We start from the raw sequence: 19,962 nt of genomic DNA, 5'->3' as shown, positions 1-19,962 counted from the left end.
AGCAAAAATAAAATGTATTATAAAATTGCCATATAAAATTGGTTCATGTTTTACTACACCATGTCATCACACAACTATTTTGGCTTGAGGCTTTCTAACACATGTTGTGTAAGTAATTTCTCATCCTTGTATCTCAGGAAGGGATAAGGAACAATAATATGTGTGTATGCTTCTGTGTGTGTGTGTGTGTGTGTGTGTGTGTGTGTACACATATATGTATATATTTTATATACATATATATACACATATATGCACATATTTATGTATATATACACTCATAATTTCTATGAATCAGTGTGGTTATATAATTTATAGTTTACTATTAATAAAGTTTTAAATTTATTGGCTCATATAAGCTGTTTAAACATTTTTCCAGATGTCTGTGTGTATCTGTGATTGCCTTTAAATTAAGTTTATATTTGTCAATTGAATCATCACACAAGGAGCCAACTTTCATGTCTTAACAGTCAAGTCTCACTTCCCACTTATTTTCTTTTGTGAAGATTTTTTTAAATGCTTTGGCTTTGTTGTAGTGAAGAGAATTCTATACTGTGAAATGTTTACTGAACCTAACAAAAAATTTCATTAATATTTGAATGAGGATTTAGGCTGTGTCTAATTTGTGTTAAAAAAAAATTAGCAGCACTGTATTATTATGCTTCTACATAAATACAACATAATGTACTATCTTTAAGTATCTGAAAATCTCAGGTTTTATAACTACAAATAATAACTTGTGGGAAAGAAATTGTGATGAACTCTCTCCTGATAAATTCATTAGGTTGATAGGTGTTATGTGCCCTATATATGCACATGTATAAATAGTTGTCTTGTTCCCTGGAGGGCTAAGGTTTGCCTTCTTTGCTTGATGTTTTGGAATTTTTAACGCAGTTTGGAAAGCCTCTGAAGGCGTATCTGAATGTGAGAATTCATCAGATACTTCACTTTGGTTAATTTGAAGTTATAACATTTGCAAGATGCTCTCCAGAGCGATTTAACATGCCTTTCTTTTTCTTTTTCAGTTGGAATCAACAGGACTAGGCCTTAGTAGTAGTAGACTAAGAACAACTCTGAACAGAATACAAGAGAGCCTTATTGATCTGGTAAGTAAGCAATGGAAATCAATTATTTTGGGTATAAATGTATATCTATATGTATCCCGAGTGCCTGAGTGTTAGTCTTGCACTATGTGCTGGTAGCAAGTAAAATGGAGGTTTCTTGTAGTCTGGTTGGAGAGAAAAAACTAGTATACATGAAAGAATGTGATACTGGCCATACATCCAGTACACGTTCAAAGACAGGAAAGGTTCTTGTGCAGGCTTGATGTCAGAGAACAACTGAAGGAGGAAGTGAGACTTATGCTAGACTTTGAAGAACCGGCGTGGATGGGTTCGTGGCAAAAAGAAGAGAGCATGACATACAGATTAAGGTTCGGAGGCTGAGCAAGGGCCTGGAGGTGGGACAAGCCTGGCCCAGAGTTTGGTGGGTCTTTGTGATGGGGCACTGGTGTATGCTGAAGAGTTGTGTTGCAGAGTGTTTAGGACCACTTTTTAAATGGCCTTGAAACTGAAGAAGTTTGGGTTTAGTTGGCTGTGCAGTAGGTCTAGATTCTTGACTGTGTCACGTGATGAACTGCATGTTTTAAGAAGACCGGTTGGTCGAAAAACAGGGCTGGCCCTCTATAGTGTTTAAGCTAAGATAAGCACTTAAAATAAGAACATGCTTTTTTTGTGGTTGGTCACTGTAGCCAGACATTTTTGTTGTTCAGTGTTTCTCTGCATCTCCATTCACCCCAGCATTCTCCGACTTTTCCTTTGTTCCTTCACCTACCCAAGCAAGCAATCATGTTCCTCTTTTCTCATAGGCTCTATATTATGTGCAGACTTCTGTTATGGAAGTTTTTATAAAAACAATGTGATCGTTCTTTTAAGAAATACTTGCTGAAATAATTATTATATGCCAGACATTGTGGTGGCACTGGAAATTCACCAGTGCACAAAAGAGGTAATTCCTCTCTTCCTGGAACTTTATTAAGCACAGAGACAGATAAACAAATATATAATATAGTGTCAGACACTTAACACTTCTAGCACTTAACAAGTGCTAGAAGAAAATGCAGAGAGTGATAGGCGGTGATCTTTGAGCGGAGATGTGAATAAAATGAGAGAGGCATGTGCTGATATCCCAAGTAAGCGCAGGAAGTAACCTGTATCCTTACCATTTGGAGATCTTTTTGCCATGAGTGTGTGTGTGTGTGTGTGTGTGTGTGTGTGTGTGTGTGTATCAGGAGTGCCAGAAAAATGTATACACATTGTAAGAGAGGTTAACACTTTGGTCAGCATTACTCAAGCAGTAGTTTGCTATATTCAGAAGTGTCTGGACGCTGATGGTAACCACTTTGAGCATCTCTTGTAATTGCAGAAGTCAAACGTGACTTGTATTCATCTTTTATTATCAGTATATATTAATACAGTTTTTTCCTCTCTTAAAATGTGTATGCATCTTTTTGGGACCCTTTGTGTATGTGTGTATTATATATATAATATATATTATATATTATATATATATATATAACATATACTACTTATATATTATATATATATATTTTTTTCCATAGCACTTACCTTGGCAAACAGCATTTCACCCGTAAATGTTCATATAGTAAATGAATAAAATCCAATCTGTGAGTTTCATGTCTCCAGGCTTACTGTGGCTTATTTTCTTAGCTTTGCTGTTTATTTAATCCTGATCTTCATTTTCAGAGTCAAAGCTCCTTCTTCACTTCGTTTCCAGGACACCTCACTCACCTGATTTTTCTCCTACGCCACTGGCCACTTTGCAGACTCCTTTGCTAGTCTGTCCTCCTCTCCTGACCTGTAAACAGTGCAGTGCCCCATAGTTCAGTCGTCAGACTTCTCTCATTTACATTCTACTCCCTAGATGATTCCGTCCAGTCCCAGTTTTAAATGCCGTCCACATCCCAATAGCTCAAAAATTACATATTATATTAATACATATTAATAATATTATATTACATATAATTATATTATTACATATAATATATATTATATTACATATAATTATATTACATATTATAATACATATTAATAATATGTATTATTATTATATAACAACATATATAAATATATTAATATATAAATATATATATATACATATTAATATAAGACCGGGTATAATATAATATAATTCCAGGTCTAATATAATATAAGACCGGGTCTTATATTAATTTTTGCTCCAAAAGACGCATTAGGGCTCATGGTCCAGCTAAGGCTTATTTTCGGGGAAACACAGTAGTTAGGTAAGTGCTTTGGCTTCTCCTGTCACCCCAGAGATAAACCGCATTTCCCTCAGGCTGCAGATGATACTCTGTGCCTCCTTCACCTTCTAGCCCTACCTCCTTCTTCTGTCCTAAATTAACCAGTTAGTATCTAGATTCAAAGAAACTTTTAATTTGATAAGTTATATATACGGTGATATCTACTAATAATCTTAAAAGAATGAAATTCAAAAGTAGCTCTACTATTATGAACGTGTAGGGTTCATGGTTATCCTAGAGCTATTTTGAATTTGAGATTGTACAGTGTTGGCAGAAGTTTGTCAGTTTGTGTTCGTTTAATTACCTGAGATGGATATTCACAACTCTGAACTAAGAAAATACAGAGTGCCATAGTAGGTGTCGGCAATGCAGAAGGCAAGGAGCTCTGCGATGAGTGGACAAGACGCGGCGACTCACGGTAGTGGGATCGCGATCTTCATTGTTCATTCAGCAAATACATATTGAGTGTCTCGGTACTTTGTGGAAGACTGAGGGTGCCTCCAGTGCAGGAGGCAGATAGAGAATAAACACATATCCCATTTCATGTCGGATTGTGTTGAGAGTAATGAAGACCTAGGAAAGAAGGATGGGAAGAGGAGGGAAAGCGTGTAATTTTGTTTAGGTCAGGGGTGTCCAAACTGAGGCCCGCGGGCCAACTGTGGCCCGCAATCCATTATTAATTGGCCCTCAGCAAATTCCAAAAATATATTTAGTTTACTTAAATAAACCAGGTGAGACAATACGTACTTCACCTCGAGTGAGTGGCCCGGCTGTTTGTGTATTTTACCGCATATGGCCCGTGGTGAAAAACGTTGAAAAAAGTTTGGACACCCCTGGTTTAGGTGATCAAAGAAGGCCCTCTGAGAAGCTAACACTGAAGTAAATCCCTGGAGGAAACAGGAGAGGGAACCATTTGGATGAGAATTCATTTATTCAACAAACATTTATTTAGTGCCTATTTATTGAACACTTTATATGTGATGTCAGGCACTGTTCTGGGATTTAAGGATACAATTTTGGTGGAGAGGCGGAACCAGACAAAACTCCTTACCCATGTATGGCTTATTGTCTAGTAGGGAGAGGATATTTTGGGGGAAATGTTTCAACTGAGGGAACAGAAAATGCAAAGACCCTGAGTTGGAACCAAAATTGACCTATTCCGGGACAGCAAAGAGGCCTGAATAAACTGGAATGGAGTAAGCAAGAGGGTCAGTGAAAGCTGAAACCAGAGAGGTAGGCGGAGCCTAGTTTTTGTACTGCCTTTGGATTTTACTCTGAGGAGAGCTTTAAGCAGAAGAATTGACATGATCTGACTTAATTATTTAAAAAAGAATTCTTTTTTTTTTTAAACTTTTTTTTTTAATTGGGGAAAGGGAACAGGACTTTATTGGGGAACAGTGTGTACTTCCAGGCCTTTTTTCCAAGTCAAGTTGTTGTCCTTTCAATCTTAGTTGTGGAGGGTGCCGTTCAGCTTCAAGTTGTTGTCCTTTCAGTCTTAGTTGTGGAGGGCGCAGCTCAGCTCCAGGTCCAGTTGCCGTTTCTAGTTGCAGGGGCACAGCCCACCATCCGTTGCAGGAGTTGAACTGGCAACCTTGTGGTTGAGAGGATGCGCTCCAACCAACTGAGCCATCCGGGAGGCAGCTCAGCTCAAGGTGCCGTATTCAATCTTGGTTGCAGGGGGCGGCTGCCCACCATCCCTTGTGGGACTCAAGGAATTGAACTGGCAACCTTGTGGTTGAGAGCCCGCGCTCCAACCAACTGAGCCATCTGGGAGGCAGCAAAAGAGAATTGTTTTGACTGCAGTGTGTACCAGTTAAGGAGGGAGATGAGCTGGCTTATACCAAAGAGTTAGTGGAAGAAGGAGCGAGACATGGTCAGATTCTGGATCTGTTTTGAAGGTGGACCCATGAAGGTTCGTTGATGGATTGTAAGTGAGGTGGTATGACACTGAGAGGAATCAAGGATGACACCTAACTTCTGGAGAATGGAGGTACATTACTGGAGATGGATAAGGCTTTTAGAAAGGACACATTTGGGGAGTTCGGTTTCAGGTATATTAAATGCACTGGAGAGGTGAGAGAGCGGTCAGGGATAGTATGTAAATGTTGAGCTATTGGCATGTGGACGGCATTTAAAACTGTGGGACTGGCTAGAATCATCTAGGGAGCAGACTGTAAATGAGAGAAGTCTGACGACTGAACTATGGGGCACTGCACTGTTTACAGGTCAGGAGAGGAGGACAGACTAGCAAAGGAGTCTGCAAAGTGGCCAGTGGCGTGGAGAAAAACCAGGAAGGTGTGGTGTCCTGGGAACTAAGTGAAGAAGGATTTTTCAGCATCAGCCTGTAGAATGAATGCCGCACATCGGTTAAATAAAATGGTATTCAGAATTGACTATTGGATTTGGCCATCAGAAGGCAATTGGGGACCTTGATAACTGTTTCTCTGGAGTGGGGTCAGTGAAAGCCTGGAATGGGCGTGAAAGAGAGCAAGAGGAGAGGAAATGAAGACACTTACCATCTTCATCAATTCATCTAATGGAAGGCCTGCTAATGCCAGAAGGCAAGCCAAGGTCTTGAGATACAAAGATGATGAAATTGGTCCCTACCCTCTGAGAACTCACAGTGAGGCTGGGGATAACAGGTAAAGTACACTTGATGCCACACACACAGACAAATGTATATGTGCTGATAACATCCACATAGGTAAGGTACTAATTCTTCTTGGGAGACTGAGAAAGTTAGGGAAAGGAGGTGAATATGATCTCAGACTTAAAAAATGAGGTGGAGAGAACTCGGCAGACAAGGGGAAGAGAGCTGGTAAGAAAAGAGTGTTGGCAGGACAGGGATGGCAAGTAGGCCAGTATAGTTAGACCTCGGGGACGGAGATTACCTCGAAATGCGGCTGGCAAGGTAACTGGTGTCAGTTGTAAAGGAGTAAGAGCATGGTAACAGGGTTAGGCTTTTTCCTGTAAGGAGTCTGCTCATATCTTTATTTTAGAAAGATCACCTGGGTATTATAGAAAAATAAGCCAGTTAATTGTGTGGAAGGTGGAGTAGAAACAGAAGCTAGAGGGAGAGGTCTCTATTAGGGGACTTGAAAAGTAGTCCAGTCAAGAATGCTGTGATCTGGGTCCTGATGAAGTAGTGACATGAGGAGAAACAAACAGGAGAGGTGTCTATTTAGGCATGATGGAGGTGAGAAGGAAGGGGACGGAGGTGAGAAGGAAGGGGAGTCATGAACAAGTGCAAGGCCCCTCACCTGGGCAGTCTGGTAGTTGGTGATTAAATGTCCACTAGAATTAAATTAAATAGCACCGGCAACCAACTGGTACCAAACAGTATGTAATTTTGTGCTTTTGTTATTTTTTGTTTTGGCAGAAGTGGGGTGATTGTTTTCCTTTTTAGTAGAAGGCAATAAATAATGAAGCTGTGCTCTTGATTAATGTGCGTAGGTCCCTTATCCTGTTTCTCCCTAGAGAAAGCACAGTTGTTCCCCAAATAACTTTTAAATGCTAATTGAGTAATTAGAAATTGAAGAGAGATAATGTGTTTAGTAGAAGATAGGATATATAAAAGAACTAAAGAAGAATAAAACAGTTTGCTGACCTGAAAGGTTTTATAATGTTTTATTTCCATTTTGTTAAATTTATAAACCTAAGTTATACTCCCAGAGTCCTATGCATTTGACATCTCTTTTATTCATAAGGAAAATGTTGTCGCTTTGTGACTATGTAATTGATTTAAAAAGTAATCTCGATTTACATTTTGTACACTTCAGATTTTTTTTTGTATCTAATTTTTGTTCTATAATTTTCTTGGAGGATTTTTTAAAGCTCAACACACTCTGCCTTTTGGGCATCCCTTTCTTTTATTCCCATTAACCATCTTCCTTCTTATCAGTAAACTCTCCCTAGACATATACAATACAGTTGGTTCTGTTTCAGTTTATAACCACATTCCAGCCCTGTCTTCTTGAGATTATACCATGGTTACCTTAAGTAAGGTTTGGCTGTGAAATGGTGAATAACACCCTAATTTTGGATTTTGGTTCTCAAGGGGCAGTCTCTTTTCCCTCACTTACAAGTTCTTGAAGGGCATCTCACTATTGTCTCTATGAAAATCTCAGTTCATAAAGATTCCTTGTGTTGGCCAACTTTAGATCATACACAGATAATAGTTGGATCATTGTCACTTAGTATACAAGGGAACGTTGCAGTTGTTAGAAAATATAAATGTAGGAAGAAGAGACTGGCTATTACATGTAATTAATATATGCCAAAGAGTATTTTAATTTATAGTTCAAGTTTTGTCACATCACACAGTTTATTGCTATTAGATTTGCTGTTTCAGGCTGTGTGTATACATCTGTTGTTCTTTTCAGGAAGTTTCAGCTGATCCTACTGCCACGCTCACAGCAGCAGAAGAGAGAAAGGAGAAGGTACCGAGCCCACACCTCAGTCATCTAGTGATTTTGACATCTGGGGACACATTGTATGGGTTGGCAGAAAGAGTGGTGGCCACAGAATCTTTGTAAGTTGTTGAAAACAGTTGCTTTGTCATTTAATCTTTAAGAAAGGTTATGAAAGTAAACGTTGTATAATTATACTTCTAGCTGTATGTATCTTCTATTTCTAAATGTGATTTATGTATTTCTGAGAAGTATATCCTGAAATCGATTACCAAATGGTTTTTAAAACTTCATGGTCCTTTTCAGTTAGGTAAATAGAAATCTTTTAAGTTTCCATCTTTAGCAACATGGTTCTTGCTTTAAGTACAACTTTGAAAAAGCATGTTATAGTATACTTTCTGTTTTCCTATAGAATTGTGATTCTAGAGAAACGGTTACATTGTCAGTTTAGTGTTAAATATAGTCTACCTTGACATTAGCAAGAATGCTTCCTCACCCTTGTAAATACCCAGATTTTTAATACAATTAAAGTGTATAACTTCTTCCATAAAGTGTACCCAGTTATAATTTAAGAGCGGTTGTGTACGTAACACGGAGTAGAGAACAAATAGTACAGCTGTGGTAGTCCTCCTGCCCAGTGACTCCTGCACGCCAGCCTCCTGCCCTGAAGTTCACATGTACGTCTCAGCCAAGGTAGTGGGTTGCACGTTATGAATGTTTGGGTGACTTCTGAAAAGTCAGATGTTAAATCTGTGAATTCAAGGGTTGGTTGTGTATAATTGAATGGGTTCTTTAAAAGACATCCTTTCAATAAATACTGTTGTATTCTTTCTTCAGTCTTTTGTGTTATTTGTGCCCATATCTTACATGCAAAGGAGTGTAACTCTACACCTTGGTATCCAGATGAGCTCTTCTGAAGTCACCCTTTTTCCAGTTTACCTCACATTCAGTGATAAGCGCAGTATTAATTTTTGTGTAGATTGTAAATGAGTGTCTCAGTGGTAGTACAAGGTGGTTCCCTAAAATGGAAAGTAATTTTAATTGTCAAACTTTTGTGTAGAGATCGGAAAGTTGACTTACACAAAAAATAGTGATAGGCTCTAAACCCTGCACTTTGTTTACACGATGGGTTATTTATTCCCTTTAGGGTATTCTTGGCTGAACAGTTTGAGTTCCTCCAGCCGCATCTGGATGCTGTGATGCCCGCAGTCAAAAAGCCCTTTCTTCAGCAGTTTTATTCTCAGGTCAGAGATGGTCTGTGTATCATTACAACTGGGAGCAAGATAAGACTGTCACGTGATATTTAGTTTTTGTTTTTGCTTTTGTTTGTTTGTTTTTTTAACCAGTGGTCAGTCTCCAAATCCCAGGAGAGCTGGATTAGAATATTTCTTTATTGACCCCTGAATTCCTGTATAAAATATTAGGTTGGTGCAAAGTAATTGCGGTTTAAGAGATTAAAAATAATTGCAAACACCACAATTACTTTTACACCAACCTAATACTTTTTTGAGTACTGCATATAACTTTTAGTCTAGTGAGAGAAAGAGCCAAATAAAACTGTGTTTAGAGTAAAGTGTGAGAAGGGGAAAGAAACAGTGGCAGGGTATTTAACCTTGACGGCAGAAGGAAAGGGGTGGGTGGGAAGCGGTTGTCTAGAAAGGCTGTCTGGATGAAGTGATGTTTAAACGTGACCAGTCAGGTGAGTGGGGAGTATATTCCAAATTGAGGGAACGGCTCATAGGAAGACCAGCACGTGAAAGGGAGTATGGTTCGTGTGAGCCGCTAAAGACAACTGCGATTGTCAGAGCAGGGAGGAGGGCTAGTGAGGAGAGCGATGGTGGCGTCCTAAGCAGGAGCCATGTGATGTGTTCACTGGGACTTAGTCCTGAGGCTGCTGGAGGGTTGGAAATAGGTGAATGGCATGGGCAAGTGTGCGTTTCAGAAAGAGTACTTTGGGGACAGTGTGAAGGACAGACTTTAGATGACAAGGCTTGAGGCATGGAGACCAGCTCGAGGGCTGTTGGAGAAATACATTTGAGAGATGATGGAATCTTGAGGTGGGGTAGTGGGCGTCAAAATGGAGAGAAGTGAAGGAATTTGAGAAGAATTTGCTAGACTGCATGAAAGTCTGTAGTTCTTTTGTAGTTGTAATGTGTCTGGCCTCACGTTCATTCTGTGTCTCAAAATTATGTTTTGAGGTAGATCTTTGCCTACAAAGTAAAGTATTTTCATAATTTAAATCTCCAAATGTTGAATAGTGTTTTGTTTTTAGATATGATATATACTAGACACAGGAACAAAATATCCTTTATAAATTTGATTCTTTTAGAAAGTACTTGTTTTCATTTCTGTGAACTTTATTTCAGACAGTCTCAACGGCCAGTGAACTCCGCAAACCAATTTATTGGATTGTCGCTGGCAAAGCCATTGACTATGAACAGATGCTACTCCTGATGGCTAACGTGAAATGGGATGTCAAAGAAATTATGTCACAGCACAACATATACGTAGATGCATTGTTGAAGGCAAGTAACTCTGGGAAACATCATTGTTAAAGGCGATTTCACTAAGAGAACGATTCCTATCATTGCAGTAGCTCTGAAGTAGTGAGATTGTCGTTACAGCATTACCACATGTCCAGCATCATGATATTAAAGTCCCTGAATTGGATTCGGCTCACTCTCTGAATTTTGTGTTCTTATAGACCCATGAATACTTTGTAGATTTTTTGTTTTTGTTCACTGATTTTCCACGTCGAGTTAGAGTTTGGCTGGCCTGTGTTGGCTGACTTTTATGTAATTCATATTATGTAACCTCCATAGCCATGGCGATCCTGACAAGAAGATATTTCTGTTTAATTAGAAGATATTTCTACAGTTGTGTATATTCATTAGCAAGTGACCATGCCCCTGAATTACTCTTAGTTGTTTTTTCCAGAAATCACAGTACTTTTGCAGTGTGTCATGTGAACACCTATGCCTTTAATGATTTACGTTTGTAAGTTTTCTGGAAAAAATTGTAATTTTTTAAATTCATGCATCAAGAGCTATTTATAGATCACCTGACATGTGCTATACACTGATCTAGGTACTGGCGATGTAGTTGTGAATTAAGGAACTTACATGCCCTCAAGGACCTTGCATGTCAGTGCAGGGAGGGTGGTAGTAAAGAGATAAATTAAGATATAATATGTCAGGTGAGGAATAGTTCTGTGAAAAAATAAATAACCAGCAGAAGAGGGATAGAAAGTGGCAGGGTGTGGGTGGGGGAGGAATACCATTTATTCACTTGTGTTCAAAGAAGGACTCTGATAAAGAGAGAACTGAGGAGAGAGAGGTCCGAAGGAAGTTAGGAAATGAGCCATGGGGATGTGTGAGCTGAAGAAAGAGCATCTGAGAAAACTTGCAGAAAAATTTTGTTTTTCATATTTGTCATGAAAAGAAAATTGGCCCTTCTTAAGCTCCTGACTTGTATGTCATTTATACATCCTTACCTGCTTCCAAGGCAATAACTAATAGCCTTGGACACTTGAGAACCAGCAAACAAAGCCAGAGATCGAAACAGAGATAAGATCAGAATCCTTCTAGTGTGCCTATTCCCAGCAGCGTATGGTGCCCTTCTGGAAGGCTGGGTTGAAGACTGAGAGGTTGTCCCCATACTCAAGGTGCGCAGTTGCCAAGATAAGTTCTCCCTGTCTAGAAGTTAGAGGGAGACCTAAGGCATGAGTAACAACAAGGCACTCTGCAGTTGCCACCCTGAAAGACCTTTGATTTCTAGAGCACCCAGGAGATTTCAATTGGGAATTTTAATTTGGAATGTAAAAGATGTGTAATTTACAAATAGTCACATTCTCTCTTTCTTGAACAGTTCTATTTTTGAAAAATTGATTTTTTTTTAATGATGTGCTAACCATGGTACTCATAGGGACACAAGAAAAAAGAGAGGTCTGCACTCTGAATATGCATATTAGAAGGAGGCTACTTGCTACAGTTATTCTTAATTCCAAGAAACAATATTATAAGAAAAAACAGTGTTATTCAGAGTATTAATCTGAACCCAATTTTTAGCAGCTTAAAATCTTCCATAAAGAAAGTTTAAAGATAACTTTTGTTCTATTACTTTTCCAAGCCCAAACCTTTAGGTAAAAGCAGTCTGCATTGTTGCTGCAAAAGAATCATAAGTAAAGTGAAATAGTTTTACTAGTTGTTTAACATCAAGCATTCTTGAACTTGAATTTAGCAATATGTAGAATGATGTTTTATACAGTAAGCATAAAATTTTATCTTTCAAATATTAATGAAAAGTATTGAATCATGACTCTGGAAAACCAAAGCAGAGTCTACTGCAGTGAAGCATAAATACAGTAGCAAATGCTACTGCTTTGCTAGATTCATAAAATGAAAAAGATGAAGACCAATTATTTATTTAACTTTGATTTTCAAATGCAAACTTAGTGGATTGAAGATCCACTTTTTTTCATAAATAATTAAGGGAGATCTAAGGGGTGAGTGACAGCATTGACTGTCAAAAATAACTTAAACCAAAAAAATATGGTTTAGGAAGTACCAAAGGATAAGACAATTATCGTTATGTGGTATCTTGACTGGTGACGGTCAGATTAGATTTTTCTTTCCTGTGTGTTATTAGAAAATTTGAACACATGTCAGTTTTGATTTGCTAAACATTGTGTAACTACTCTCTTAAGAAAATAATATCCTTTTAAGCCTTATTAAATTTATTTGAAATACATTATCAAGGAAGAATCAACAGCATTTACTTTTGTAGGTGAACATAGTTAAATGATAATAGTCCAAAAAAACCAGAAATACATTTATTGAAGTGTGAACCATCTGCTTTCGTGTAATTTTTGGAATTGTCTAAGTTAGTTACATACATTTTTATTTTTAGTAGAGTGGTATCAAAAAGTTACTAATAAGTAATAAAAATGTTCAGTTTTTCTGTAGGTAGTAGAAAATATTTTATGTTTTATTTTCTCCTATGTACTAAAAATTTACATGACTTTCAAATTATATAATGATTTATTTACTTTCAAAGACCATTTAAGAAAGATAATAATTTATCATATTGCTTTCTAAGGAGGATAGCCACAAATTACAAATAGTTAGTTAACTTTGAGTTGAAAGTTTATTAAAACATTTATTAAAACTGGGTTTCTTGAAAATATTTTTAAAGACCCAGATTATGAAACCCTCTTAATCCATGCTGATAATCGTAGAAAAATTTGAGATGTAAAAACATTTGAACTTTGTTAGCATTGTTAAATCAGTTAGTGACACTTAATTTCCTTTGATATGAAATGTAGTATGCATACTCTGTATTACAACATAATTTATTCAATTTGATATACTTAAAAAAAAAACCTTCACCTTTACACTAAGTTTAAATTATGTTTGGCATTATCTCTTTTTCTTTTACTTGGTTTGCTTCTGAGTCTTTCTAAATCTTCCTTTTGCCTCTCAATGGGAATGCAATGTGGCATTCTAATTGTATTCACATGTAGCCATGATTTCTGTCTTCTTAGGAATTTGAGCAGTTTAACAGAAGGTTAAATGAGGTTTCTAAGAGAGTTCGGATACCCTTGCCTGTGTCTAATATACTTTGGGAACATTGTATACGACTGGCTAATAGAACTATTGTGGAAGGGTAAGTTTTTCATGACAAATCATAATATATGATTTTTCAATGACAAATCATAATATATGAATACACTAATGGATGGAGAGAATAGGTAGAGATAGTGATAAACAACAGATAATCTCATAGTAACTCAAGTTTGACTTTGGGATATGATTCGAGAAGAAACCTTACAGCCCACTGTGCCACCTCCATGCTTTCGTTTCTTGTTGGTGACCAGAACCAGCTAGTAGAGGAGAGAGGAATGCAGCATGTAATGCTTACCTGAAAGTTAAACTAATAACTATTGTTACCTTATAACAAGTATAATTATTATGAAATGCTTATACATACATTTATTGAGCACTATGTGTCATTTTCTGAACCAAGGACTTCGCAGGATTATATTATCAAATCCTAACCTGAATTCTCTTTGATAGTGCTATTATTCTCTGTTATATCAGAGAGAAAACCTTGCCTCAGAAGATTGAGGCTTGAAGAGGTTAAATAACTTGTCCAAGTTCATAGTTTTTAAATGCAGAGAAGGCTTATGAACTCCTGATTTTCTGATGGCAAAATCAGTCCTCCAGCCACTACATCAGTTAATAATATCATTATTAGATCATGGTAAACTGTATTAATCTTTCATGTTGATTCTACAGATCTATGAATAGTAATTTTCCACTGACTCAGAGACCATGCTTACTCTGCCCATAACATCTAGAACACAAATAAAAATCAGTAATGCATTAAAAATATCCCTGGAAAGCAAATCCTGTTTCAAAGACCGTTCAGAGTGATCTAGACTTGTACATCAATTGAATCTTCATACTATCATTTATCAGATTTCTCTTCAGTTCCTATTAGTTATAAAAAAGAATGTATTAGCCAGTGGGAAGATGACGATGACAAGCTGACAACAGTCTTTACACTATAGTGAAACCAGGAGTGCTACAAATCACAAGATGACTCTGTCCACAGTCCTGACTGAAAAGTATTTTTAATAAATTTGTTTAATGAAGTAGAAAAATGAATAATAAATGTATATTTCTGTATAAAACACTTTTTAAAAAAAGTCTTGGTGACTTTAAGTAATATAAGCTTTAGTTTTCTTGTAAATTTCCTTAGGGGCAATGCCTCATTCCCTAGGGTTGGATTCTCCACATTTTGTATCCTTGAAAGAATGAGACACTGACTTATGAGTGTATGTGAGGTTAATATATTCGTTCTTAATATTAACTAGTCAACCTCAGAACACACCAGTTTTCAATTGTGTGAGGTTTCAGAATAAGTCTATAAAGTGTTTTATGATGAAAAATACATAGGTGCTTTCTATGCTTATATGCTCACGTAGTTTTTAGGTTTGCCAAATGTTCATGAGAGTATTACTTCATTTGTTTTCTCTCTATTGAGTAGTTACAATATTGCATAGTTTTATGAAACCAATATTACTTTGGAGCATTCATAGCTTAGTTTCATAAATCTTTGCAGCCAGATTAATTGGAATACCAGTTCAACTATCTATCCTGCAGGTGATTATGTTAATTGAGTATGGGAAACTATGGTCTGTAGAGCAGCAAAGAACCTTAAAAGTTGCTCGATCTCTATGCTTTACAAGTGAGGAAGCTGAGGCCCAGATCAGTAAGATGACTGCCAAGTGACAGGGTCCAAACACAACCTAGTCTTTCCGACTCGAGGCCCCTGTGCTCTTCTACCTGTATGTAACCCTCTTCTAGAGAATCTGTCCAGTCTGGGGTTAGAGAAAAGCTTAAGTACTGAAAGGTTTGTTTTTCTAATCATCTCATCATTTATGTTTTTTTTTATTGTTGTGTATCTTAGATATGCCAATGTTAAGAAGTGTAGTAATGAGGGTCGTGCCTTGATGCAATTGGATTTTCAACAGTTTTTAATGAAACTTGAAAAACTAACAGATATTAGACCCATTCCTGATAAAGAATTTGTGGAAACCTATATTAAAGCCTACTACCTAACTGAGAATGACATGGAACGCTGGATCAAAGAGCACAGGGTGAGAGATGGAAAACAGTTAATTAAGTTTTTATTTCTTTTCCTTTGTTCTGTTCTTGTCTACTATATAATTCAAAGTCATGAGTGTGAAATAAAAAGAAACATTTGCTGTTCTAGCATGAACCACATAAACCATTTCTTTGCCACATTCACACTGTGTCTGTGCAATGCCCTTTGCTTAATCAAATCGTTTTGACACCTTTGTGAACTGTAACAGTAATTATCTGGAAAGATAGCCAGAGTCTGAACATTAGCTATATTTATCCTGCAACTGTGATGGAGGAAAAGGCTGAAGTTGTTAACATCAAGATAAATTGAATACAGTGACATTGAAATGATTTACAAGCTAAAGTCTTTGTGTAACTTAAATCTTCCTTCAGCCCTCAACAATGAATGAATTGGTGACATCCTGAACACACTGACATGTAGTAGTGATGATTAAATATATTAATGTTTAAATAGCCAAATGTAGCTTCATCTGTGTTTAGAGATTTTACCTTAAGTATCGATGAGATTATTTTTGTGTGTGTATAGATACATAGATAAGTAGAGAAAAATGCTGTTTACTAAGTGTTATATAAGGTGCGGAATTCTTGACACAGTTCAAATCAACATGTATCACTAGAGCATACCTAATACGGGAGCTTTTCTGTATGATGTATCATTTGTCTAGACAGGCAACATGTAAAGACAAATTTAGAAAATACAGGAAGTGTGAAAATTATCACCGAATCTTATTTCTTCAGTAACTCTGAACATTCACATTTCTTTATGCTATAAACATCATCAGTAAAATCTAGGTAAATTTTTATTTGACTGGGTAATGAAATAAGGAATTTTATTTACTTAATCAGGCTCGTCTTTTCTGGTTTCACCACTCAAAAAATGAAACGATTATTAGCCTGAGTTTTGTGTACACGTGCCTACTTGTAGGTCAGTTTCAGATCTTTGGGCGCAAGGTAGAAGTGTACATGTTATTTTCAGTGATTTCAGGAGGGAGAAAAATGTCACCACTTGTAGTCCCCCTGACCTCTGCCAGCTGAGAACCAAAATGCTAACCCAGGTGCAGAAGGACTGTTCAATGTTGTAGGATCCGTTCAGTAAAGTAATCAGGAAAACACTCAGGGTTGGTACTGAGTGAGGTAAGAGTTTGGGAAAAGAGTGTAAGTAGTTGAAGAGAAAAAGCATAGCTCTTAGATCTATTATGTGATGCAAGCATGATGCTCATGTTAGTTTCTCCTCTTTTAATAGAGTGGACTAAAATTTTTAGTTCAGTATTTTGGAAGCTTTAGCTAACTGATACCTGTAATTCAGTGAAATTTTTCCCAGCAACAGGAATTGTCCTGTCATCAAGGGAACTCGCCACAATGTCTAGTCCAGTGCTTGGTGATAATGGTACTCGCTAAGTGTAGACTGACTGACTTAAGAGAATTACCAGGTGCTTACAGGAGCTCTCAGAGGTCAGGTACACAAACTGAGTAGTTGGCTGAGTTTTTAAAATGAACTTTTTCTCATATTTTAGTAGTTGCCTCCAGTGAAGACGTGTTCTTGTCTTATTAGATGATAGACACAACTCTCTCTCCCTGTCCGAACTCTTGCTGTTCAACCTCCAGAACCTCATCAATATGTAAAACTTTCTGATGAGTCCCTATTCATTCTCATCCCAGTAACTCGTTATCTGAAATTCAGGAACCAAATAGATTTGTACTGCAAAAAAATATGTATGGTCTCAATTTTACTTACTACTGTAGCTGCCAATTACAACATGAGGGTTTAAAAACCAGTAACTTTCTGCTCTTTGTTACCTTATTCATTTATTATGTCTCAGAAGAGGAGTTGTTCTGTGGTTGGAGATTTTTGTCTTTTAACATAAAATGTTTGCAAAACGTAGAGTATCAGAAAATACTTAGTAGCATTTTAAAAATTTGAAATGTCAGTATGTTTTGATAACTTAATAACAAAGACTGTCACAGAAACAATCATAAAGTGTGTGAGCTTAAAAATAACAAAAAGCATAGGCATGTCAGATTATCTGCCATGTTAAAAAGATTCTAGTACTTCCTGTTTCAAATGGTATTTTTATTCCCTGTTATTACAGCTCAGTAAACAGTTTGTCTTTCATGTCTCAGCTATAATTTCCACTGTTTTTCACTGGTTTATAATGCTCAGTAACTATCTACTGAGACCAGAATGTCTGCCTGTCCTTTCACTGCATTGATCAGATACATGTCTTTCAGTGTACTAAATTTGGATCTTCTTTTTTCGAGCAGGAATATTCAACGAAGCAACTGACCAATCTGGTAAATGTTTGCCTGGGATCCCATATCAATAAAAAAGCAAGACAGAAACTTCTAGCAGCTATAGATGATATAGACAGACCCAAAAGATAATGAACACAATTATTTTTCCTCAGTGACATTGGTCTTCATTCAACGTATATGACATGAAAAGCAATTTTTCATGCACTCCTGACAACTGTCTGCTAAGAATACTTTTTGCATGTTTTTTCCAACTGGAAAGTGGGAAACACTGAAGTTGTGTGCTGTTCTAAAATGACTTTTATATGCTGTGATCTCTTCTTCTCAACTTTTAGTCTCATTTGTTGTGTTCCTTTCCTGAAATGATATTATTGCCTCGTCATAACTATTGTTATATGATTACCATTATACATTTTACAGAAAAATGGACTGTAAGTATAATTATATGGAACAATGATGGTATATACATGGGCAGTTTTTGGAGAATGAATTTACGTTGGCATTTATCTACACTCTGAAGTTGGTTCTTAAGCATAATGTGAGAGTGGTAATGTACAGTATCTTCTAATTATGAGCACTGCATGAGAATTGAAAAATACGTGTAAGCAAAATAGTTGAAAAATCAGTATGTTCCGTTTTTCAATGTCAAAAGTTTATGTCAGGGTTAATTTGGTTATAATATAGTGATCATAAATGATAAAATGTAATAAATGGTATACTCCAACATGACCAGCCTCTGAGACTGCACTTTGATATTTTGCCATGGCAGGAAGATATCATAAAACTGTAGTGAAATTTTCTTCACGTGTTCTGATTTTAATCATCTTATATCTTAAAATCAGTGGTGAAAAGTAATTTCATTGGGTGTACCTTTCTAAGGCCTGCTGAATAACATGCAGAATGGTGATGGTGGGATTTTTTTTTTTTTTTAATGGGCAGTTTTTCATATAAGCTTTGTTCTCTTTGAATTCAACTTTTGTCTTTGGACAGCAAAACCTGTTTTGGCTGACTTAGGAAAGAACTGTCTGTTAAGCATAAGTGTAGGATCATATGTTTGCCTTTTTTAAATATCTATTTTGTATCACAGATGTAAAATAATGTGAGTTTAGCCAATGGTAAACTTTAGAACTCAGTCTTTAGTAACTGTGTACTCTTGCTTTAAACTTTGCTTTGAAGTCAGGAATTTTCTACCAATATATATGACGTGAAAATCAGTTTCCCATGCACTTCTGTCCACTGTCTGATAAGGAATTTTTTGCGTGTTGTTTCTGACTGAAGAGTGTAAGACATCGAAGCTTGTGTAGTGTTGGTCCAGGATTACTGGACATGACCTATAACATCAATAGCTCACAGAATCCTGAAGCATCTCATGAGAAATGTACCTTGTATCCTATGAGTCTTCTGGTAGCTGAGGTGCTGAAGTGATGGGCAAACGGTGACATGCGATCAGGCATGGAGGTGATAAGGAGATGACTGCCACTCATTGTCCATCAGTCCCTGCAGGTATTCATGACCAGCGCAGTACAATGTGAAGCACTTTTAGAATATGTCTTGTATGTGGGGTTCGTGTTTGTGTCTGTGGGATGAATTTTTTGTTTTCAATCTCTCACTTTGCTGTTCATCGACTATCGATTTAATGTTGACAGTAAATCTTTCCTCTTGTAAAAACGTATGCGTTTGTTGCCATTATGATCCATTTGTGGAACTAGACTGTGCACCTGTATGGTAGATTCTGCCACTAGCCATGATTTGTCCGTACACAGCCACGAGAAGAAAGCAAACCTGGGATAAGCTTGGTCCTTCTGTTTAAATGCCATATTCAACAAGCACATAAAGAGCTAATCAATCTCATTTCTTTCTCAGTTGATTAGAACTACTTATTTCTTCTTTTTTACTTGGATTTTATAATTGGCTTCCTTTAATTTCTACTTAGTTCATTCTAGATAGTATGAACAGCAATTATCTGCCTGGAAGAGTGTTTTCCAGGGGTAGGAGTTTGTACTAAGGAATTACCCTGTTAGAGCCTCGGCCGTACAGTCAGACCTTTTAACATATCCATCCTTTGCTTTCTCCATCTTCAAAATAAAAGTGGTAAATCTTTTTGATGCTTTTTGAAAAGCGGTGAGGTTTTTTTTTACATTAAAAAATAGTTGAATAAGTGCTAAAAATATCAAAACAATAATAGATTTGAATTATGAAATTATTTAATAACAAGAGTTACCAGACATGTCTCAAATACATTATGCAGTGATACTGAATTATAACCATGTAACATTTTGTGAAACTAATTTTAAGA

The 19,962-nt window shown here is 36.8% G+C and overlaps 1 protein-coding gene across 1 annotated transcript in view; it reads left to right on the top strand.

Annotated features, from left to right (window-relative positions):
- VPS50 (VPS50 subunit of EARP/GARPII complex) overlaps positions 1-18,402 on the top strand; it is a 116,033-nt gene extending 97,631 nt beyond the window's left edge. Inside the window, exons 22-28 of the mRNA XM_033088693.1 lie at positions 1,023-1,103; positions 7,720-7,868; positions 8,894-8,990; positions 10,113-10,271; positions 13,289-13,410; positions 15,220-15,409; positions 17,679-18,402. Of these exons, the coding sequence (XP_032944584.1) occupies positions 1,023-1,103; positions 7,720-7,868; positions 8,894-8,990; positions 10,113-10,271; positions 13,289-13,410; positions 15,220-15,409; positions 17,679-17,798 (918 nt within the window). The 3' untranslated portion in view covers positions 17,799-18,402. The remainder of the gene's footprint in view (positions 1-1,022; positions 1,104-7,719; positions 7,869-8,893; positions 8,991-10,112; positions 10,272-13,288; positions 13,411-15,219; positions 15,410-17,678) is intronic.
- Positions 18,403-19,962: the final 1,560 nt, after the last annotated feature.

The sequence above is a fragment of the Rhinolophus ferrumequinum genome, chromosome 20 (assembly GCF_004115265.2).
Source record: "Rhinolophus ferrumequinum isolate MPI-CBG mRhiFer1 chromosome 20, mRhiFer1_v1.p, whole genome shotgun sequence".
NCBI classification, from domain to species: domain Eukaryota; kingdom Metazoa; phylum Chordata; class Mammalia; order Chiroptera; family Rhinolophidae; genus Rhinolophus; species Rhinolophus ferrumequinum.
The sequence above is the reverse complement of the archived record's forward strand: the minus strand, read 5'-3'. Positions and strand labels throughout refer to the sequence as shown.